At 38.2% G+C, this 24,092-nt stretch overlaps 2 protein-coding genes and 1 pseudogene across 2 annotated transcripts; 2 read left to right on the top strand and 1 right to left on the bottom strand.

The window, feature by feature from the left end:
• The first annotated feature begins 6,724 nt into the window (after nucleotides 1-6,724).
• Nucleotides 6,725-12,200, top strand: LOC115798229 (interferon-induced protein 44-like; annotated as a pseudogene).
• A 3,573-nt stretch (nucleotides 12,201-15,773) lies between these two features.
• Nucleotides 15,774-20,345, top strand: LOC115797821 (uncharacterized). The gene is made up of 6 exons (XM_030754345.1): nucleotides 15,774-16,155; nucleotides 16,697-16,830; nucleotides 17,190-17,337; nucleotides 18,445-18,693; nucleotides 19,495-19,759; nucleotides 19,874-20,345. The coding sequence occupies exons 1-6, from the start codon at nucleotides 16,136-16,138 to the stop codon at nucleotides 20,075-20,077; spliced, it is 1,020 nt and encodes a 339-aa protein (XP_030610205.1). The 5' UTR covers nucleotides 15,774-16,135; the 3' UTR covers nucleotides 20,078-20,345.
• LOC115797831 (uncharacterized) lies at nucleotides 20,296-23,715 on the bottom strand. Its single transcript, XM_030754357.1, has 7 exons — nucleotides 23,536-23,715; nucleotides 23,240-23,332; nucleotides 22,895-23,142; nucleotides 22,556-22,684; nucleotides 21,748-21,888; nucleotides 21,310-21,421; nucleotides 20,296-20,922 (listed from the first exon to the last, which is right to left on the bottom strand). The coding sequence occupies exons 2-7, from the start codon at nucleotides 23,280-23,282 to the stop codon at nucleotides 20,705-20,707; spliced, it is 891 nt and encodes a 296-aa protein (XP_030610217.1). The 5' UTR covers nucleotides 23,283-23,332; nucleotides 23,536-23,715; the 3' UTR covers nucleotides 20,296-20,704.
• Between the last annotated feature and the right edge of the window lie 377 nt (nucleotides 23,716-24,092).

The raw sequence follows: 24,092 nt of genomic DNA, 5'->3' as shown, positions 1-24,092 counted from the left end.
TGAATTAAATTAAATCTAATGTTAAATACATTGGATTAAGGACTTCAGGCAAGATGGCGATGTGGGCACACGTGTCATTCTGAGCTCCAGTCGTGCAGCCCTTAGCAAGTTTCATAGACCGGCCCTTGGCGCACCATTTTACCCGTAAGGTAGTGCCGAACATCCACGTCTCAAAGTAAGGGAATATAAGAGGTTTATGAAAGATGTCCGTCATTAATGAGAAAGATTTCCCCACTCTGACGACTGCTAACGCTACTAAGCTAAACATGCATAACTATGCAGCTGCCGCTCGTGTGGAAACACCGATGGAGATGTCAAAAAGTGCCACAGGTACAAGACGACAACTGAATGCGACTCCAACTAAACTTCCTCCTGCTAAAAAGCAAGCCACTGAGAGTGAGGTCTCTTTAGCTGCTGTCTTAGAAGCCATTAAAAGTTTGGATAGCAAGGTTGATGACTTTGGAAAGCGGCTGAAAGAAAACTCAGAATTGTTTACCTGCATCACACTACAAGTGGAGAAGAACACAGTTGGCATAGCTGACTGTAAATCTACTATGGAAAACCTTGAACAGAAGTTTGCTACAATTAATAAGGAAAATGCAGCTCTGAAAGAAAAACTTCTGGAGGCTGAAAGGTACAAGCGTCGATGGAACCTGAGGCTGTCGGGTCTCAAAGAGCAAGAAGGAGAAAATCTCAGGGAAAAGGCAGAACAGCTTCTTTCGAGAATCTTACCGCAATGGGCAGACCAGGTAGAAGATGTGATCGACACAATCCACCGAGTGGGGAAAAAAGAAGAGGGATGGTCCCGTCAAGTTATCCTACAGTTCACCAGGAGGCGCCATCGAGACACAATCTGGAAGGTGACGAAGGATTCAGCGGTGTGCAAAGAACAAGGTCTCCGTTTTGCTCAGGATTTCATAAAAGAAGACCGGCTGGCACGAGAAGAACTGTGGCCTAAGATTACAAAAGCCAGATCCCAGGGTAAGGTGGCCTTTTATAGAGGTCATGTTGCTGTAATCGATGGCAAGGTGATCAAAGCTTCTTCTCCCTTTTGAGACTTTAAATCATTCTGTTTATTGCATCTTTATTGCACCTGTTACATGGTTTAAAAACGAAAAAAAAAAAAACGAAAAAAAAAAAAAAAGATAAAAGCACTTTCTCTATTATTGTTGAATTTTCCTAAGTTGCACATGCCTTAGCAGTTCTCTTATTTGCGCTCCAGAGGTGATTTCTGTTTTCACTCGAATGTAAAAGGAGTTGATTTAAGTTAAGTTCAATGATGTGTGTGGATGTAAGGTTGATCTTTCCTTGTTATAAGGTAAAAGGGCGTTCTTAGATGTTTTAAGGGCTGCCTTCAGTTCATTTTATCTTAACAAAAAGTTTCAATTTTAGGTTTGTGTAGTTAGAATTTATTTACTCTGTTCATTTTATGTCTTTAAAAACTAATCTTAAGTTTATGTCGCTAAATGTAAGGGGCCTAAGAGAAAATGTCAAAAGGAAGGCAATGTTTCTGTACTGTAGAAACAAAAATCCACACTGTATTCTTTTTCAAGAAACCCATTCAACAGACTCTGATGAAAAATATTGGTCAAGCCTATGGGGAGATCAGATAATTTATTCGCATGGTACGTCCAAATCAGCAGGTGTGGCTATATTACTGAATAACTTTCCAGGGAAAATAATATATACAAAACATGACAGTGACGGCCATTGGTCTCTCTCCGTATTACAAATCGAGGACTCGCTAATAATTCTAGGTAATATTTACGGCTACTGTAACATCTCAAAAAATAAGGAACTTCTTGAAATTATTGAGGTAAATGTTGAACAACTTAAACAAAGATTTCCTACCAATTATGTCTTAATAGGTGGGGATTGGAATATGGTTATGGATGACGGCCTTGATAGACACCCGAACAAATTCGCAAACCCCCAACCAAATCGTGCTTTGTCTGATTTCTGCAACAACTTAGGAGTTATTGACTTATGGAGAGACAAACATCTTAACGAAAAACAGTTTTCTTGGTTTAAATCTGATGCATCAAGCAGATCTAGAATAGATTTCTGGTTAGGAACAGATGACATTCTCAAAATATCATCAGATTGTAATATGTCTCCATCTCCTCTTACGGATCATTGCAGCATTAATTTATCAATTACTCCTCTTCCTGAGAACTTGAGACATAGAGGGTACTGGAAATTCAATGCAAATCTCTTAAATTATGATCTCTATTGCAGGGAAATTAAAGATCTAGTGGAAAAGATCCTGCTAGATGATTCAGTAATGACCTACACCAGAAAATGGGAATTCTTAAAATATAAGATACGGGCTCACTCCATCTCATTCAGCAAAAACCTTAAAAAAAATAATGATCTGGAAGAAGTAAGGTTAGTAAAAGATTTGAACTCATTATGTGACATTAACTGATGCAGACAAAAATAACCTTCTGACCCTACAATCTAAACTAGACACCATCTATGAAAGGAAGGCCCGGGGTGCATTCATCAGATCCAGAGCCAAATGGATTGAGGAAGGTGAAAAAAACAGTGCATACTTCTGCAGACTGGAAAAAAGGCGACAAGTTAAAAAACATATACAATCCCTCCTTATTAACAATGAGGAGTGTACAGACCAAACTCTAATTGCAAAAGAAATTAGCAGCTTTTATCAAAACCTTTATTGCTCTTCATTCTCAAGCCAAGATTGTGACGACCTGTTAAGCCAAGTCAAAGACTCTATCCCTCAAATCACTGAGGATTTCAAGGAATACTGTGACAAAGATATCAGTATAGAAGAACTAGACAGTGCTATGATGTGCTTGAAACCTGATAAATCTCCTGGCCCTGATGGCCTCACTGCCAATTTTTATAAACATTTCTGGGATTGTCTCAGAGAATTTATTTTTCAGGTCTTTAAAGAAATCATATGCAACACCTCACTTCCACACAGTATGAAGCAGGGTATCATCACCCTTACACCAAAACCAGGAAGAGACAGCAAGGTTTTAGACAACTACCGACCGATCACGCTCCTAAACTGTGACTACAAATTATTGACATATGTATTCACAAACAGATTAAAAACAGGTCTTAAAAATGTTATCTCTGAAACACAAACCGGGTTCATGTGCAAAAGATCTATACACGATAACATCAGACTGGTGCAGGATTTACTTGAGTATAGGGATTTGATTGAAGATAAAGGTTTCATCCTTTTCCTGGACTTCTACAAAGCTTTTGATATGTTAGAGCATCAGTTCCTTTTCAAAGTTTTACACATGTTTGGTTTTGGGCCCAATTTCTGCAGAATAGTCGAAAGCTTTTACAATGGCACCACTAGCTCAGTTGCACTTCCACATGGTACTTCTCCACGCTTCACTATTAATAGGGGAGTAAAACAGGGCTGCAATATTTCCCCTTTCCTTTTTATCTTGGCTGTGGAAGTGATGGCTATCTTCATAAAACAGTCAAACATACCTAAACTGAAAGTTTTTGACGACCAAATTATAATCAGTCAACTAGCTGACGACACAACAATCTTTTTAAAGAATCTGGACCAAACCCCTAAAGTACTTGAATTAGTTAATACGTTCTCAAAAGCATCAGGGCTAACTCTAAACTTACAAAAATGTGAACTGATGGCAATTCATGACTCCAGTCTCACAGAAGCTTACGGTATTCCTATTAAATCCTCAGTGAAGTACCTTGGTATTCTCATTACTAAAGATACTAAACTCAATGAAACTGTTAATATAGAAAATAAAATCCAGAAATGCAAATCTCAGTTAAACAGATGGCTTCAAAGAGATTTGACACTGTTCGGGAGAACCTATTTGACCAAAATGGAGTCGTTGGCACGTTGTATTTATCCTGCATATTCTATGGCCATACCCAACAAATACATTAAAGCTATAAATCAGTTAAACTTTGTTAAAATTGTTAAAATTGGAGGCATGGATTTTGTTCTTAGGTGTGACTTTGGTGTTAACAGACTCCCTGTTAAGCTATCCTCCTTTCACAAACAGGTGTTGTTATGTTGGAAACTTATGTACACGCACAATTTTACTCCCCACCAAACTCCCATATGGAATAATAGATATGTTCTACATAGAACTAAGTCTCTGTATTTGGATCACTGGATGGAAAAAGGTATCTGGTCCATAAGACATTTTCTAAATGACAATGGAGGTTGGTTGTCCTATGAAGATTTTTGCTCACTGTATAATTTGAACTGCTCACGTACTCAGTTTAATACTGTATTGAACTCTATCCCTACTGCTGTAAAATATTTAGTTCAAAATATAAGCACTCAAACAGCTAATCTTCAATTACCTGCACTTCAAATCTATGGAGTAAACCTTTTGGACAAAAGTAATTCTAACAAACGAATGCGTCTGCATCTGACTAATCTTATTTTTCCAGCACGACCAAACAGAAACTCTATTTTAAATTTGTTTCCTGAATCAGAGGTTAATAAGTGGAGAACTACTTACCTTAAATACCCATTAAGTCCTAAAGCTAAAGAAGTACATTTCAAAATTCTCAATAACATTTTTCCACCCAGGGATCTGTTAAGACAAAGATTCAACTTGGACACAAACAGCTGTACCTTCTGTGACAATGACGTTGAAACAACAGACCATCTCTTTTTCTATTGTGTGCATACTGGAACATTTTGGGAAAACTTTCAGGACTGGATCTCAACAAAACTCTCCCTACCCCATCCCTTAAAAAGGGAAGATATAATATTTGGAATCACCTTCAGAGACAGAAGAACTGACCTTATACTTAACAACCTGCTAATCCTTGCAAAATTCTTCATCCACACCTGTAAATGGGGAAATAGAAAACCTAACTTTTCAGCCTTTAAATGCCTTCTAATAGACAACCACCTGAGAGCCTTAAAATTGATTAAAAGCAAGCATGGCGTACAGCTCCTTGATGCCTGTGAAGAACTGGGTTTTTTTGATAAGAATTAGTGCCCCTATGTCTTTGTCTATGGTTTTTCTTCTTTTTTTTTTTTTTTTTTTTTGTTTTGTTTTTGTTTGTTTTTTTCTAATTAATTTATCCTTTTACATTTCTTTCCCCGTTTAACGTGTGAAGTATTATCTTTAGCTTATATATCATTGTGTGCCTTAAATATGTAAAACCTGATGTGTTTATTGTGTATACATGCCACATGATTCTGTATATTTGTTCAAATGTTTAATAAAAAAAAAAAAAAAAAAAATACATTGGATTAATTTCAAACTCAAATTTTTATGGGTCACTATTTTAATTGTGAGAAGAGACAACAAAGTGTTAACAGGGGGGCAGGCTTGAACAAGTGAGCTAAGATTGAAATAAATGCTGACTAATCGACTAATTAATAAAAAAAATATACTGACAGGTTATTTGACTACCAAAATAATCTTTAGTTGCAGCCACATTTGTAACCCACTTCATTGTTACAATGTTTGTACTGCATTATTAAAAATGCTGCATCAAAAAGAAAATGATGACAGCTGTGTTTCTGTTAACAAAGGAAAAGTTAAACATTTCAGACGACCTTCATAACTTTTAGCACAAAGATTGCTCAGTTTCCGAGGTGTCCCTAAAGGCACCATGTAGTCCCCACGTCCCTGCACACACACTGAACCGTACATAACTATGTAGATGCGCAGATGAATTTGTAGCTGCTTAAAGTTAGCTCCTGCTTACCTTTAGATGAAGCTGCGGGACGACGCTGCAACTCTCTCCAAACACACAAAGGGATCAGCGAGAACAGACCCGCGCGTTTCAAAGCAGACCCACTTCCGGTTAATCTCACTGAACCGGAAGTGGCTGCGATTGAACCGGGAGCGCAGCAGGGTGCGCTCCAGAGTCGAGTCTGAGCTCCCAAAGAAATGAGTCCAAATTAGGGGTGTGCGATATTGACAAAAAAAATATCTCCATATTTTCTGTAATTTTCTTGATAACGATAATAAACGATATTTTACATTATTTAAAAATGTGTTCATGCAAGAAGTGCAAGCTGCTAAAATATAAGACCTGAATCAGTGTTTTTGAGACATTAACTTATTTTTTATTTATTTAACCAGGAAAAACACAGTGAGATTAAAATCTCTTTTTCAAGAGTGTCCTACTTTTCAGTTAATTCAATCCATGTAGGTGAAAGTTGAAGACCCTACAATAATTACAGAGAAAACCCAACAGTCAAAACGACCCCCTATGAGCAACAGTGGGAAGGAAAAAACTCCCTTTAACAGGAAGAAACCTCCAGCAGAACCAGGCTCAGGGAGGGGCAGTCATCTGCTGTGAGGGGGGGGGGACAAAAGACACACTGTGGAAGAGAGACAGAGATTAATAATAACTAATGATTAAATGCAGAGTGGCGTAGAAACAAAGTAAATAAGGTGAATGAAAAGAAACAGTGCATTATGGGAACCCCCCAGCAGACTAGGCCTATAGCAGCATAACTAAGGGAGGGTTCAGGGTCACCTGATCCAGCCCTAACTATAATCTTGATCAAAAAGGAAAGTTTTAAGCCTAATCTTAAAAATAGAGAGGGTGTCTGTCTCCTGAATCCAAGCTGGGAGCTGGTTCCACAGAAGAGGGGCCTGAAAGCTGAAGGCTCTGCCTCCCATTCTACTCTTAAGTATCCTAGGAACCACAAGTAAGCCAGCAGTCTGAGAGAGAAGTGCTCTGTTGGGGTGATATGGTACTATGAGGTCTTTGAGATAAGATGGGGCCTGATTATTCAAGACCTTTTTCTGGTCTAAGAAACGAATCATTATCTGAACAAAAACAGCTAATTGTTGGGAGAGTACAGAAAAAGCAGGCAGGATTTTTTTTTTAAAAAAAGGAGGAACATAAAAGACTTCACTGTCAATAAACCAAAATCTAATCTGTTTCTGTTTCAGTATCAAACTCATAAAATATAAACAGGAAGAGGAAGCTCGGCTGTATGTTACCCTTTGGTCTTCAATGACATCATGGTCTGGAGGAGGGGACTAATGCTGGTGTTCATCCTGACGACATCAAACTGGCCATGTTTTCATCAGACTGGTTCTAGTACTCACTAGAGCTGCTAACTTGAGTCCTCACTGCAGAGTTACTGAACATTTAGTAAAGCAGCAGTAAAATCCCCAAATGAAATCAGTGATCAGCACCAAATTGTAGTTGTAAAAGCATCATAATTACTAGGGATGCTCTGATCCGATATTCAGTATCGGTATCCAATCCTGGCCTAAATTAGTGGATCGGATATTGGAAAGAAATTTTATTTATTATTATTTTATTATTTGGAAAAGAAATAAAAAATGCAATCCGATCCAACCTACATTAGCTCCTTTACAGTGCTCCGTAGTCGTCTTCTTCTTCTTGTGGGTTTGCGGTTGACCAAACCAGCTTAGAGCTGCATTACTGCCACCTACTGGAATGGAGTGGGATCAGGAAACAACCCCTCAGCTCTCGGTCGCTGCGACGGAATCCCGTTTCAGTAATAATGTCCCTAACGGCCCCTCATAGATCATCGCTGACATGGTTTTCCACGCCTCCACCGCTCTCTGCATGTTTGTGTGTTGTGCTGAGAATTTCAGCTGTTATTTTTTTCTCTACTTCAGCTCCCGGACATACTGCTAGCGAGCGCCGCGTCCAGTACCGGAAGGACCCCTTCCCCTTCAAAATATTTTTGATACTTTAATCCCTGATTAGTGACTAAATATAGACCTGCAGTAGAAACATGTTTAGGAGAATGCTTTTGAATATAAAGCGTTACAGGATTACGCTCACACCAGAGGCGATTGCTCTAAGACTGCAAGGGAAGCTCAGCTTCCCCTAAAATGTCAAAAAATAAGTGATCAAACATATACTGTTGTGTGTACATGTCATTGACTAAATATGCGCTACAACGCGCTCAACTTATCACAGGTAACGACGCGGCTTTCCTCTCACTCATTCCCGCAGCTTCACAGTGCTTTAAACAGTGTGGATGCTGAGCGTCTACAGAGCTCAATAGCGAAGCAAAGAAAGCAGAGAAACGAGACGAGTCATTGGATAAATGCTGGGCTTTGTCCCGCCCATCGGACGCTCAGCGTCTCTGGGGGTCTATGGGGCAGTGGGCTGGCCTCGGCCGGCCCGGACACTCAGTTTCTGCATGATGATTGGATGATCTGTCTGAGGCTGAATCCCTTTTTGATTGACAGCGAAATGAGCGAATCAGCGATCTTTTGGTGTAAACATCCGTGGGAGCATTTATTTTGAGTTGAACCGGAGACTTTCCTAATCCTCTTAGCGGCATTTCCTTTTATTAAAAACGACTAGAGACAAATCGAGCTTCTATTTCTGGTGGGGTTTTTGTAGCTGCTTGTGTTTGGAGACTGACTTCTATCACTCTTTCTGACTTCTATCGCAGTTTCTGTCCAGCGGGTGCTGCTGTATAAATAAACCAACACATTTTATGATGTAGGATGAAATTGAGCTTCCCCTCCTTGAAAGACCAGCATCCACCATTGGCTCACACAGCCCCCAGTTTTTCAACATAAACACTGGTGAGGCAACAGCAGCAGTCAGCTGATTTACGCACAGTCTGCACAAGCGCAAAGAGGCGGAGCCGGTGAGCTCAGATGGAGCGGACAAAAGCTTTTCTCCCTGTAAACACCATTAACCCTTTACTGGGAAACAGCTGGAGGTCCTTCATCAACCAATTTGTTACACCCACGACAGGTCAATTGCAAAGAAAAATAATAAGACTCTATTCAATGAAAGTTTTTTCTTTTAAAAGCAAATCTTTATTTCATAATGCTTATTTCAAAAGTAAAAAGGTCAGGTCGCTTCCCAATCCACCCCGGGGCAACTTCAGTACAAATCAGTCAGAACACACTAGGTGGGCAAACCCCTTCAAGTCGTTTAAATCTAATTGGAATCACTGCAACTCATTAAAAAAATGTACACATGCATGCAAAAACCTGGCATTAAATTGGTGGAATGGAAATGGACCAAAGAAAAAGCTAAGTTTTGATTGGAATAGAAATACAAAATGAAAATAAACAAAAACAATAATAAAAAAAAAAAAAGAAACTAGTCCACTCTCTGGGCAACCCCCATATCTTTTTGCCCGCACCAGCTCACTTGCTGGGGTGGACTAGACAAATGAATACACTGACAGAGAAAAACAACGTAAGTCACCAAAATCAATTATCCACGGCAAGAGCAGCTAGTGGCTCACACGTGCCCTGATATGTCAATCTACCCCTCTATTGACTATGAGCTGCTTCAACGTCCAACAGGGCACGGGTCATTATTCATGCCCAAAATTATGCCACTCACATGGAGTGAGGTGTGCACTTGCCTCACTCTACTGGCCTGGTCACACTCACAAAACACATCTGTTTCTACTTGCAGTTGATTGTATATATACCCCTGGAAACACTAATTAAAGGCACCTGCCCTTCTTCCCTCCAATACCAACTGCCACAAATTGATCAGTAAGTGAAGAAAAGAGAACTTTGTAGTTGCTTCATCCACCCTGTTTGTTTCACACAGGGAAAAACTGCAGTGCGGAAGTTAAAATATGCAGATGAACTCTTAATGTGAAAAAAGTATTTCTTATCCAGTTACTCTGGTAATTGATGGTATAATTGACAGAATACTTGATTACTAAATTAAGTGATAGTTGCAGCCCTAATGAAATTTGCAACATACCACAAGCCAATGCATCACCTTCTCACAAAGGAGCAACAGGATTCAGGTGATAGAGCGATTGTTGTAAGTAAGTAAAGTTTATTTATTTGGTGCTTTTCACAGACAGAAAGGCGTTTTACAATAATTAAAACACAATATCAAAAACCCAGACAAAACACCATGTTAAAAACATATTAACATTACCACATTAAAAGAAAAAGAATAAAAATAAAGTCAACAGAAAGTCTGGTTAAACAGAAAAGTTCAGCTTTTTTTTTTAAGACACCACAGAGTCAGTAAAATGGAGCTGGAGTCGTAAACAGTTCCAGAGCTTTGGCACCACTGCCTGAAAAGCTCTGCCCCTCCCTAGTCCTTAGTCTGTGGGACATCTAAAAGATTTTGATTTTGTTGTGTGAGAGACTGTTGACTTATGTAAAATGTATCCAGGCATTTGAAATCAATTATTTTGTTTGTTTTTTTTAAAGATTGGGTTTGTATCGGTATCAACAGATATCCAAATGTAAAATATCGGTATCGTATCGGACCTAAAAAAAAGTGGTATCGTCCCATCCCTAATAAATACAGAACTTACTTTACTTTATTACATTTAGCAGACATCTTTATCCAAAGCGACTTACAATGATGACACAATAATACAAAAAGCCAAAACCAAAATAAAACATTAAAAGAGTTAAAAAACAATGGCACATTAAAAATGTATGTCTATACACATCAGAGTTAATTGTCTTAGTGCAGGTGTTCTCTAAAAAGCTCAGTTTTTAGGAGTTTTTTTAAAAACTGCGAGGGACTCCGCTGCTCTGGTGGAGGTAGGCAGCTTGTTCCACCATCTGGGAACTATGGAGCACAACAGTCTGGATTGCTTTGGGTGGATGTTGGGTAAAGCAAGGTGACATTCAGTGGACGAGCGCAAAGGCCAAGATGGAACATAGGCCTTTAGGAGCAAGTGCAAGTAATAAGGCGCCTGTTCTGTCATCATCTTATAGGCAATCGTGCAGCCTTTATATTTGATTCGAGCAGCAACCGGAAGCCAATGAAGCTCAATGAGCAGTGGGGTGACATGTGCCCATTTTGGAAGGCTGAAGACCAGACGTGCTGCTGCGTTCTGGATCATCTGTAATGGTCTAATAGCACAGGCTGGAAGGCCCGTTAGCACTGCATTACAATAATCAAGGCGCGAGATGACCACAGCCTGCACCAAGAGCTGAGCAGCATGTTGCGTTAGAAACGGTCTAATTTGTCTGATGTTATATAGCAACAGGATCAAGCAACAGAGACCACTTGGTGTGTAAATGATAACTGGTCGTCAAACGTGACTCCCAGATTCCTAGCAACCTTCGCCGGAACTTTATGTATGACATGACATAAATAAGCAGCTTCTATCTGCTATTCCAAACACCCTGCAACCATTAGACAGATCATCTCCTGTACTTTTAAAATCCTAAAAAAATTTGACTTAATTTAATCATTTTTCACTGGTTTCCAGTTTAACCCAGTGGCTCCACTGTCAGAACAAGATCCCGGCTACAACCGGACCCCCTCTGCAGATGACAAAGTTCATGTTCTGGTCTGTATTCATTCTGCCAACGCATTAGAAATTAAGGACTCGGTTCTGGAAAAAATGAGCAGCATCAGACAGGCAGCCAGTGACTTGGGTAAGTGATCATATCAGGAAGAGCAGCAGCTCATCTGTACACTCACAATTCTGCTCGATATGCTTTCAGTTTGATGAACATAACAGTTTGAGCAATTTTAAGACTGTTTGTTGGCCACTTGTAAAAAAAAGAATCCAAGATAAATCAAGTCAAACATTTGGGCAGTTTTCAGACATTGTTGAGTATGTGAAGTATTGGAAGTATATGGCATGGAGGAAACAACTCACAATGTCTGAGACTTTATCATCATAAAAAAAATAGTCATTTCAAAGGAAATGGCTCAAACATGATGATCAATCTTAATTTTTCACCATGTTTAAGCCTCAAACAGGTAGGGCTGCAGAAACAAGAGCAGAAAGGAACCAGGAAAATAAAGATTTTCATGGTTTTACATGATGTTTTCAGGGATTCCTCAAATGGCAATCATTACCAAAATTGATGAGGCCTGTCCTGAAACTGAAAAAGACCTGAAGAATGTGTATAAGAGCAAACACCTGAAAAAGAAGGTGAGCATCCGTGAGTCTCTACAGAAATGTGATGATAGAGCAGAAAAGCCTGAATGTAATGTGGGGTTTCTCTAACATTCAGATAAGTGAGTTCAGCTCTGCACTGGGAATCCAAATGAACTGCATCTTTCCTGTGAAGAACTACAGCGAGGAAATCGAAACTCACGAGGATGTTGACACGCTGATTTTGAGCGCGCTCAGAAACATGATCAACTTTGGAGACGACTTCATTGAAAATCTTTAAGTTTGGAATCAGGAGTTGTGAACATGAAATCATAAAATGATTTACCTGAGTTATCAAAACATGTTCCAGAGTTTAAACATTCTGTGGCTCCACTGAGATCTTTCAATACGAGCTTCCAGCACTGCTTAGAAGACAAAATGTTCTTGATGTTCATGATTTATACTTTTTTCTTGTATCACAATTTTCCATTAGTTTGTAGAAATCTTAATAAAGCATCCTGACTTATCACCTAATTGGGGTCCTGTATGTGTCTTCTGGGTACAAGCAGGTTTGGGACCAACCTGCTTTTTTTTTGTTTTTTTTAATTATTTAAGTTTTTCAATTTTATACACATAACAACATAACCAAAATAATAACAAATGAACATGAACGTCAAATAAAACAAAAAGAAAACACACACCAAAACAATTAACACAAAATTTTTTAAAAAGGGAGCTGGGCATATACAGTTATTAAGAGCACTGGTGCATCAGTATAACAGAACAAGAATTCATTCTGCGGAGGCTCTCCTCCCATACCGTTTCATCAATCTGTGCATCCAGGTCTCGTTCCCAAGCTATCTGAATAGACTGAGTACATTTTTAGGCGTTTTTGACACAAAACCCCTGGAATGTTATTAATTATATGTGCAATTAGACTTGCAAGTGCCTCTTTATGAAGCTTGAAAAAATAACTTGTCAAGCCAAATATGTCTCTAGCCTTTGAGCCTATTAGAGACGCTATCATTTTTATTACATCAGTGACAGAGATTTCTTGTGTACTAAATACTGGTTTACTAACATCTAAAGAATTGTATGAGATATCAGGATGTTTGACATGCATTGTTAATTTGTCAATTGAACTAATGAAAAATGTGTTAAACATATTAACAATTTTACTTAAATCATCTGTTAGTATACCATTTACTTGAAGCCGTACATTTTTAAGATTATCAGCATTGTTGCATCCCAGTAGCTTATTTAAATTTTCCCATATCATTTGCCCATTTCCATTTGCTCCTTTTATAATGTCAATGTAAAAATTAACTTTTGCTTTACGTATGTGTTTTATCACTTTATTCCTTAGTGATGTAAAAATCTGGCGATCGATTGAAGTTCCTGTACTCAAGGATTTCTTAAAGGCTCGATCTCTTTCTTTAATCAGTTTTAAAATGTCACTGTTAAGCCAGGGTAAATTATGTTTTTGTTTCCTAAACCTACCTATTTTTGTAAACTGGCTTAAAATTTCATTGACACTTTTACCATACCATACCATCTTTATTTATAAAGCACTTTAAAACAACTACAGCTGACACAAAGTGCTGTACATTAAAACACAAATAAATAACAATTTAATAACTCTTTCAGGTTAAAAAAAAAAAAAAAAAAAAAAAAAAAAAAAAAAAAACAACAGTGTAAAACTAGATCCCGCTGGAGTTAAAAGCCAAGGAAAAAAGATGGGTTTTAAGACGAACTTTAAAAGTGGACAGTGAAGGGGCCGCTCTAACCTGCAAAGGCAAGTCATTCCATAACTTAGGACCAACAACAGAGAAAGCCCTGTCCCCTCTGAGCTTCCTTCTTGATCTTGGTACCTCCAAGAGCAGCTGGTCTGCTGACCTGAGAGACCGGCAAGGTATGTAGGGGTGAAGAAGCTCAGAGAGGTAAGGCGGGGCAAGATTGTGCAAAGATTTAAAAACAAACATAAGAATCTTAAAATGAATCCTAAAATGTACAGGCAACCAGTGAAGTGAGGCCAGGACAGAGGTCATGTGCTCTCTCTTTTGAGTTCCCATCAAAAGTCGTGCAGCAGCATTTTGAACCAGCTGCAGACGTGAGAGTAGCGACTGACTGACTCCAAAATAAAGTGAATTACAGTAATCCAGTCGAGATAAAATAAAAGCATGGATCACTGTTTCAAAATGCTGCCTAGATAGAAATGCTTTTACTGATGCCAATTGCTTCAAATGATAAAAACTGGACTTAACCACAGCTCTGATTTGGCTGTCCAATTTAAAATCACTGTCCACCTTAAAACCAAGATCAGTAATAATGGGTTTAAAATATACCTCCAAGGGTCCCAGGTCAACAGAGGAGGACTCCCCATTACCTCTGTTTTCTTTTCATTAAAATTTAAAAAGTTCAAGGCCAACCAAGCTTTAATATCACCTAGACATGCCAGGAGATGTTTTATGGAATGGATATCCTTCTTCTTCAAGGGCAAATAAATTTGACAATCGTCAGCATAACAATGAAATGAGATTCCATGTTTTCTGAGGATAGAACCCAGAGGCAGTAAATACAGTGAGAAAAGCAGTGGGCCCAGAATTGAGCCCTGTGGGACACCACATGGCAGAGAAGCAGCAGATGATTCAGCATCAAGAATGCTCACAGAAAAAGTTCTCTCTGCCAGGTAAGAACTGAACCATTTAAGAACAGTGCCACCAATGCCTACTAAGTGGTGTAAACGAGATATTAAAATGTTGTGATCTACTGTATCAAAGGCAGCAGTTAGGTCAAGTAAAACCAGAACAACATGGTTCCCAGAATCACATGCAAGAAGGATGTCGTTAAAAACCCTTAATAAAGCAGATTCTGTGCTATGAAGGGTTTTAAAACCTGACTGAAAAACCTCCAGGGTGCTATTCTCATCTAAAAACTGTTTCAGCTGACAGTACACAATTTTTTCTAAAACCTTAGAAAGAAAAGGCAGCTTGGAAATAGGCCGATAATTAGCCAGCACAGCAGGATCAAGACCAGGTTTCTTAAGCAGTGGCTGGACTACTGCATGTTTAAAAATAGCAGGGACCACACCTGAGGACAGACTGCTATTTATAATGGTAAGAACAGGCTGCCCTATACTAGATAAAATTTCTTTAAAAAATCGTGGAGGGACAGGATCACGGGGGGAACCTGATGGCTTAATATGGCCAATCACATCCTCTAAAAGTGAGAGAGTCACAGACTCAAACTGAGTGAAAACAGCAGAGCAAGGGACTGAAACAGTATGGAGGACCGAAACTGACATAATTAGAAATAAAAGCAGAAATATATATATAGTGTCTATATTTTGTTTTTCCTTTTCCTTATACACGAGTTTTCATCAAGAAATGTATAAATTTTCTTTTTCCTTTTCCTTACACATGCGTTTTCATCAAGAAATGTATATATTTTCTTTTTCTTTTTCCTTACGCATGCGTTTTCATCAAGAAATGTATATATTTTCTTTTTCTTTTTCCTTACGCATGCGTTTTCATCAAGAAATGTATAAATTTTCTTTTTCCTTTTCCTTACACATGCGTTTTCATCAAGAAATGTATATATTTTCTTTTTCTTTTTCCTTACGCATGCGTTTTCATCAAGAAATGTATATATTTTCTTTTTCTTTTTCCTTACGCATGCGTTTTCATCAAGAAATGTAAAAATATAGAGTGTTTTTCCATTTCCTTGTACATGCGTTTTCATCAAGAAATGTATAAATTTTCTTTTTCCTTTTCCTTACGCATGCGTTTTCATCAAGAAATATAAATGTTTTGTTTTGCCTTTTCCTCCTGCTCTTTTTCCTTTACCGTATGCATTTCTGCCTCATTATGCAAATGAGGAGGGCTGCCTTCTTGCTCCAGCTCCTCTGCTATTGGTCAACAAACAAGAAGGAGCAGGATCCATGTGCAGATCGATTGTGCATGCCTGGGTCTTTGACTTGTTGCAGAAATTTAGAGGAAGTGAACGCTTAGCAGAGATGTCTCAGGCAATTGCAGAAGAATTAAGGCACCTTGCTAGCTTAGCTGAAAGCAATACTGTCACTGATGACTATTTATTGTTTCGCGTGGATATTTTGAATGAGAGGCTACTGCATTTAGCTGCAGACACGGATAGTGAAGCTGACCCATTAGTTCTCCAGATTCTGGAGGAGGTGGCGTGTCGCTTGCACAGTCTGTGTACCACACAAGAACTGCTGGGAGACCTGGATATTTGCTGCCCGCTGAAGCCTTGGAGTCGTTTTTGCTTGTGGGTCTGTCGGTAAAGGATATTGCGGAACTTTTTGGGGTCAGTGAAAGAACAGTTCACCGGCGGATGGCAGACTATGGTGTTAGGTAAGTACGTGTTGTGTTTCTGTTGCTACTTTGAACTCAGTAGTATTTTCTATTTTCATTATAGTTCCAAATTGTAGCGGAACATCTGTTATGTATTCAACTGTACACATAGTGACGTAATATGTATGGTAAGCCTTTAACCTGTACTAGTATAGTTCAGTTTTGAATTATGAGCTGTGTTCTTCATATTAAAATATATTAATTTTGTGTGAGGGTGTAGACCGCATCAGCAGAATAATTACGAATGTGTGTTAATATCCACCATTACACGGCACTTCCACATAGCTCTTATGGTACTAATTCTCTTAAAATGTGTAATACATTAGTGTCAGAAATCCGGTCTGGTCAATTTTCAATCACTGTGGTGAACCTCACTTTCAGCAAATAGTGTGACTGTATTTTGGAGCTGTCAAAAGCATTTAGCATTAGCTGTATATTTAATGACATAATATGAATGGTCAAAACCTATGTGTTTGCTAAAGAAACACATAGTCAATTGTTTTCTACTGACTAGACATTGTGTATTATTTTTTTCTCGTAGAGTATCGGATTTATTCAGCAACATCGGAGATGATGAGTTGGATGGAGTTGTGCGAGACATTCTAAGTTATCATCCCAATACAGGATACAAGATGATGTTGGGCTACTTGAATGCTCGAGGTATTCACATCCAAAGTAAGTCTATAACAGATGTGCTTATGATGGCGCTGATAAGCACCTATTGCAGTTGTAGACATAATGTGCTGTATGACAGATAGCTCATTGTTTATCACTTCTATGCAAAGTAACAAGGACACACACACACACAAAAAAACACGATTGAAAGGAAAAAATTTTTTTCAAATTTATAGCAATCACATGGTAATAATCTAATGCCCTCTTAACTGTCCTGAAGACACCAGTGTCCTCATGGACCCATTGACTTGCATGTACATGTTTTCAGATAACAGTTGATGGGTTAAATTTTCTTTTTGATTCTGTTCATCACCTCCAAATCAAACATGTTTTAATTATGGTCTCATTCATTTTTCAAGGAAGACGAGTGCAAGAAGCAATGCGCCGTGTGGACCAGCAGGGAATTTTGATGCGCACATTCCAGCTTCAAACTGTTCAGCGTAGAAGATACTCTGTTCCAGCTCCAAACAGTTTGTGGCACATAGATGGAAACCATAAACTTATAAGGTCAGACTTACTTGTTTGATCAAACAAGAACAATACTTAAGATACTTCCTGGACAAAGAGAAATAACTTCTGTATTAAAATAAATAGACTAGAGAAATTCTGGAGTGATGGATTAGTGTCAGAGGGGTAACAAGTTAAATCATCATAAATCAAGTGTAAAAAATTTCCCTGTGCTATAGCAACCATCTCACATAAAACTGTTTTGGTCAAGAAAACGAAGTCACTCTGCTTCTGAAGCGTCAAACGTATTGTTTGTATGAAGCATTTAAAATAATTTATAATAATACATTGTATTCATGTATGTTCATAAAAATGGTTTCATAAAAATGCTTTGAGCGGTCATGGTCAGAGATTAATGTAATGCTTTAAACAAAAGAGGAAGCAAATTGACATTACAATTACATGCAGTCTTCTAAAGTATTAGTTATAGTGTTTCCATTTTTATAGAACAGAAAATCAGGAACTCTAATGATTAATACTAGACAAATTAGTTGCCTTAAGAAACAGACTTAACAAGGACACCAACAAACTCAATGAGATTAAAGTCAGATAACATTGTTTTCTCTAGAGAAAAATGGACTCTTTAGGAAACAACCCTGTGGTTTGGCATGTCCATATTTACCTTCTTAATAAGTGATGGACACTGCAGAATAAGAGCACTGAAGTTATGATTTGTATTTGCTTTGGATGCCAGGCCTAAATTCAGCAAACACGAGTGTTACAAATTATCTAGTATTAGTGTTTGTTTTTGTTTAATGCTGAACTTAGTGTTTTATATCAGGCATCTTGTTTGGCAGCTAAGGGGTGTTTAGGAATATATATATTGAGCCATTGGTGGCAGTTATTTTTCAGTTACATTGATACCTGTCTGTGTTTGAAACAGATTGTGCCGTATTGGACAAACTGTAAAGAATGTGTAGTGTGCTTCAGCATTAAAGTCACAGTAGCTGTCCTCCTGTGTTCGTCCTCTGATCAGAGTGTCTGTGTGGATTAGGTGCTCCAGCAAATGCTCCCATAGCAACATACAGTCCTACCTCTCCACAGTAAGACTGTTAAACTATGTTACTGTACCAGTGCTAATCAAAACTTTTTTTGTTGTCTGTACAGATGGCGAATTGTTGTTCACGGGGGCATTGATGGCTTTAGCCGCCTCATTGTTTACCTGACTGCTGCCACCAACAATCGTGCCACAACAGTGCTTAACAGCTTTCTTGAAGCTGTGAATACATATGGAGTGCCATCACGTGTTCGTTCTGACAAAGGAGGAGAGAATGTACAAGTGGCACACTTCATGGTCTCAACCAGAGGCCCAAACAGAAACTCTCACCTAACTGGAAGAAGCACACATAACCAGAGGTATTTACCTTACAGTCTTTGTGTGCTCTCCATGTTTTTTTATCCAGACTATTTCCATAAAAGTTGGTACATTGTAAATACAGTTCGATTTACTTTACTCTACCAGGAAGATATCGCAGGAGCATATCACCCCAGTTCTAAAGTCCTTCCACTGGCTCCCTGCAGCTCACAGAATAGACTTTAAAATACTTCTGTTAGATTATAAATCACACAAAACCTTAGCAACAAAAATACATTAAAGACATGTTGTCATTGTGTCAACCTTCCAGACCACTCAGGTCTTCTGGTTGTAGTCTAGTCTGCATCCCCAGAACCAGAACAAAACATGGAGAAGCAGCATTCAGTTTTTTATGCTCCTCTAACCTGGAACAAACTTCAGGAAAAATACAAAACAGCTGACACATTTTTTCAATAAAGGCTATAAATCCACCTGTCTAGAGTTGCCTTTGATTAACAGTAACTGGAACATTTATCAACAAATTTGATGTAGGTTATTTTCTAAGAGTACATTTAAAAAATTTTAAGGTTTATTCCTATTTCATACTTGGTTACTGGATTATGTTTTATTGGTGTAAAGCACTTCAGCTTCCTTGTTGCTGAAATGTTGTATACAACTCAACTTCACTTAATGTCCTACTATTTATACTGATCAAATCAAAACATTTTTTACTTATATTTCCACTCATTGTTTAACAAATTCTAATCATTATTATTTTATGAGTTGTAGGTCTATATATAAGTGCATGATGACAACCTAGTTCTGCACCTTTTCCACACTAATACCTTTTCTTTTCTATCCAGGATTGAAAGGTTGTGGAGAGATGTATTTGGGGGAGTGTTGGATCTGTTTTACACTACTTTCTGCTACCTGGAGACTGAGGGCCTACTTCACACAGACAATGAGGTGCACTTGTATGCATTACACTGGGCCTTTCTACCTCAGCTCAACAGACATCTGCAGTTTTTCAAGGACGGCTGGAACAACCACAAACTACGCACAGAAGGGAACCAATCACCGCTACTGTTGTGGTCTCAAAACCAACGTGAAGGTCACGACCCCGCACAGGTTGGTTTTATTAATGCCACTCTAGAAAGTGAAATTATTTTTTTTTGTCCAAACACACAAAAGTGCGTGTAATTTGGATGTAATTTACATCATGCTTTCAAAAATATTGTGTAGGTTGACCTCCAATATGGTATTGACTGGGAGAGTCCATATGGTCGCCATCATGATGGGGTGACAGTGCCAGAGGTTGAGCTTCCACGGCCTTTGACTCAGGTGGAATTTGAAACACTACCAGATCCAACTGGCTTGTTTTCAAATGTGATTAATGTTTATCAACAGACAATTGATGTACTGACTGTAATATTTGGAAATATTTAGGTTACAGCTACCAAAGACATTTGCTTGATAGAGAGTAGTTGCAAGTTTGTTTTTTTGAAATGTATACACATTCCTTTTTGGTGAGGGTAGTTGCTTCTCATCAACATGTGTCTGTGCCTCTTTTGGCATAACAACTGTGACATTTAGATCTTTGTAATAGAAATGACAGTTTTTCTGTTCAAATTGTTTTTTTTTATTCAATATTTGCTGTGAAGATACAATATATCAGGTCAGGCATCTTGTATCCAAACGTGAACATTGACCTGTTTTGCACAGATATGTATATATGTAATAAAATCACTGTTATGAAACCATTTCAGCTTTCATTAAGAATTCGTTGATAATATCAGATTTAACCGTTTGTAATTAAGCTATGTCTATTCATGACTTTGTTGGTCTAATCTCTTTTTTTAAGCAAATGTTTTCAGAAAACGTCCTACAATAATATGGAACTGTTTTTATAGTTGATCAGAACAACAACAACGCTGAGTACTGTCAAATTCTAATACATAATTAACAAGTGGATTATTCCAGAATATCCATATCTATCAAGAGACTGAACCATAAGAACAATTTAAAAGTAATAATACCAATAACCAACAACATTCGTTGTTTAAATGGCCCAGCTTAAATCTGACCAAAACCAGAATAGGCCGAAGAAATGCTTGCCATAAGGTCTTGGTGGAAGTCTTCATAGTTTTTGTGGTTTTTGGATAGCTTCAAAGTCAGGAAGCAAGTGGACGACTGTGGGAGACTGCAGTCAATAACTTCGACCTCGAGATTGGAGCATAGCACACCCCAGCCAGTCCAGAATGTTAGTAAACTCTTGAGGATGTCTGATGTTCCTTTTATGACACAAATGAATGTATTATGTTAGCAAGATTATTTACGCCTGGAGTGGTGGCCTAGGGGAGAAGAAGAGGGTTCGTCACTGAGAGGACCCTGGTTCAAATCCTCGGGCTGGCATCACTGTGGGTCCCTGAGCAAGCCCACCCCCCCAGGTTGCTCCCCGGGCGCCCTTTGGCTGCCCCCTGCTCCATGCTGTGCTGTGTGTACTACATACTCCATGTGTGTGATGGGTTAAATGCAGAGAATGAATTTCACTGCATGTAAATGTATGTGACAAATAAAGCTCTTTCTTCTTCTTCTTCTTCTTCTTCTCTTACATGTTCATAATTCACTTTCCAAAAGCATATATAAAGTGTATTGAAAAATGTATAATCTTTGCTTACCATTTTCTATGAATCTTCGGAGGAAGCTCATGATCAGACAGTGATCATCCAACGAGAGTATGTCTTCATCTATATCTTCATCTTTAGGCCAGTTTATGTTATCGATTACCATCTACAAAAAAGAAATTTCACTGTAAATTACTTGGAATGTAGGTAACTGAAGAAAATGAGAAACTGTGTTAAGGCAGAACTTTTGATGTGTACAGATGTTTGTCTTTCAGTCCAAAAGTGAAAAACACACATAGGAAATACAAGAGTAAGTGTTGGCATGCACTGGGATGTGCTGACAAGCCATCTCAAGTGTACACCACCTCTTGCCCCCAACCGCTGGATGTAGGCACCATCTCCACCCACTAACCTTAATGGATATGCGGGCATATGGGACAGATGGTTATTTGTATGCAGTGTTGGATTCTAATCTTTGCAAAGTAAACTTACCTGTGGGGTTATCTCTGCCTCACTGGCCCTTGGAAAAAGTACTGGCACAGCATCAGGCCTGGAACTGAAAAATTCCCACACACCTGTGTCTTTCAGCCCTCTTCGGATTTGTTTCACCTGTTGTGCTGTTCTTTCCAAAACCTACACATGAAAAAAAAACAATTTCTTTGAAAAAATAAAGCAAACAAATCTTATAAATTTGTTGTGACAAAGACAATGACTTTTGGAAATCGAGAGTAGTTTTTTCATTTTGTAATTCCAGTTGCAGCACTTTTTACATTTACAAAGCTCAGTATGGTCCTGTGGTCATAATGTTCAAGAGATAAGTTCAGCATGTTCTCAAGCTCTGGGGTGCGTGTTTCATATGAGATCCTGAAACCTTGAAATAAAATAACCTTTTTTTTTTTTTTTTAATTGAACTCATAAAATACTGTTGTTTAAAATCTTTGTTTTCAGTGTTATAAAAATTATAAAGCTTAATGAGTGGATTTTTATAATTGTGGAGTTCATTTTTTTGAATGTGTGGTTCGAAAAATATAGAGTTGACTATTTCTATAGGCACCATAAAGATTTTCCATCAATTTTGCTATTTTTTTTTTTTTTTTTTTTAAAAAAGGACAATCTCTTGCAAAAAAATAACCTTCTGTCAAACAATTTCTTATCATTCCACATTTAAAACCATTATGATGTAGGTATATCAGGTAGGGCTGTCATGATTGCAGTGACTTAAGAACAATACTAGTCTACGTTCACTTTAACAGATTGTGGCCTTTCATCAGATATTGTTTCTGCAGGTACCATAACTTACAGCATGGAGGAGTATTTTTTCTTGGAGCCAATGTCTGTTATTGACTGTAACTCCAGGAAGATCCCATGGCAACGTCAAAGAGAGAACCACGGATTTCTCCTCCTCTGACAAATCCTTTGTTCCCTGTAACTAAGTATTTATTGTAGGAGAAATAAAGCAGTATGGCATCACATGATACATATGCAAACCTAAACATATAGCCCAAAGTACATCTGAAGAATTTTAAAAATGTGCAAATAAAAGAGTTTGTATCTCATGCTATTTACAAAAATTGTCATGAAAAAAAAAACTTTTGTTGTAGGTCTTGTATTTTCAAAGTAAAACTGAAATTTTACAAACCATTCTTATGACCTCACGGACATCTTGGTCAGCACAATCTGACTCAGTTACAGTGGCTGTTTCTGGTTCCCCTCCAAACAGCACATGGATGATTCCTTGGCTGAGACCAACAAGACAAGGACCACCATTCAGAAAGCTGTGGCCGATAATTCGACCCGCCACCACGAAAAAGTCGCTTTCTAGGAGCAGCCTCGATGTAGAGGGAGTGAGATGGTCCTGCTCACCCTCAAACAGCAATGTCTTCAGTTCTGTCAAACAACAATTGATAATATTAACATAAACAGGTTTTTCTGAACAATCTCCATACCCGCCAATTCAAGAAAATGAAAAAATTAACAACCATACCAGTTTCGTCATCAAGCAAGAATCCATTCTGAAGGTTTGACATGACTATTGAAAGTACATGTCTATTAACACCCTCTCCAATGGCAGCATCACCTAAAAAAAAAAAAGACAAGACAATTTGAAGACAGAAGACAATTGTGGGTCCAAAAATGAAAGCAAACTCTTGCAAGACATTATGTCTCCATCCAGCTGTAGAGTCAAGACTGGACTAATTTCTTTTTGGACACAAAGCAGTCGAGTTTACAAGGGCAGTTGGAGGAGTTGACAGGATTTTTAAAAATAAATGAATATTTTACCTATGAGATGACATCGCAGTGGGCTAGTCCACTGCACCCGTGGCCTTTTGTAGAATCTCAGAATGGCACGGTTCCTTTCCTTCAGGGTATCTCTTAAACTCAGGGTAAATGAAAGACTCTCTTTATCCTTGTTTGCTTAATGTACTGACTCAATGTACAGCTCAGACGCTTTGGCTGGAACTAATTCTGTAATCCAAGCTTGAAAGAAACATGACCAGAAAAGGCATACAAACTGATTAGTGAATTTAAATTTCAGATTCTATATACATAAAAAAAATAGCCAAAAATCAAAATTATACACAACCATCCATTCCAACCAGGGTAGCTTGAAACCTGGTGCCTATCTGCTGTTCAACGAGCAAAACATATGCTACATACAACCATGCCAGGTTGCCATTCATTTTCTGACAACACAGACACACAGAAAAAATAGAATAGAATAGAATGCCTTTATTGTCATTATACAGGATGTACAATGAGATTGGAGCACCAAAACAAACAAATATGAAATACAAAAAGTACAAAAAAGAGCACCGAAAGGAAGACCCGTGAGCCGC

Source organism: Archocentrus centrarchus, chromosome 2 (assembly GCF_007364275.1).
Source record: "Archocentrus centrarchus isolate MPI-CPG fArcCen1 chromosome 2, fArcCen1, whole genome shotgun sequence".
NCBI lineage: Eukaryota > Metazoa > Chordata > Actinopteri > Cichliformes > Cichlidae > Archocentrus > Archocentrus centrarchus.
This window is presented reverse-complemented; position numbering and strand designations above follow the sequence as displayed.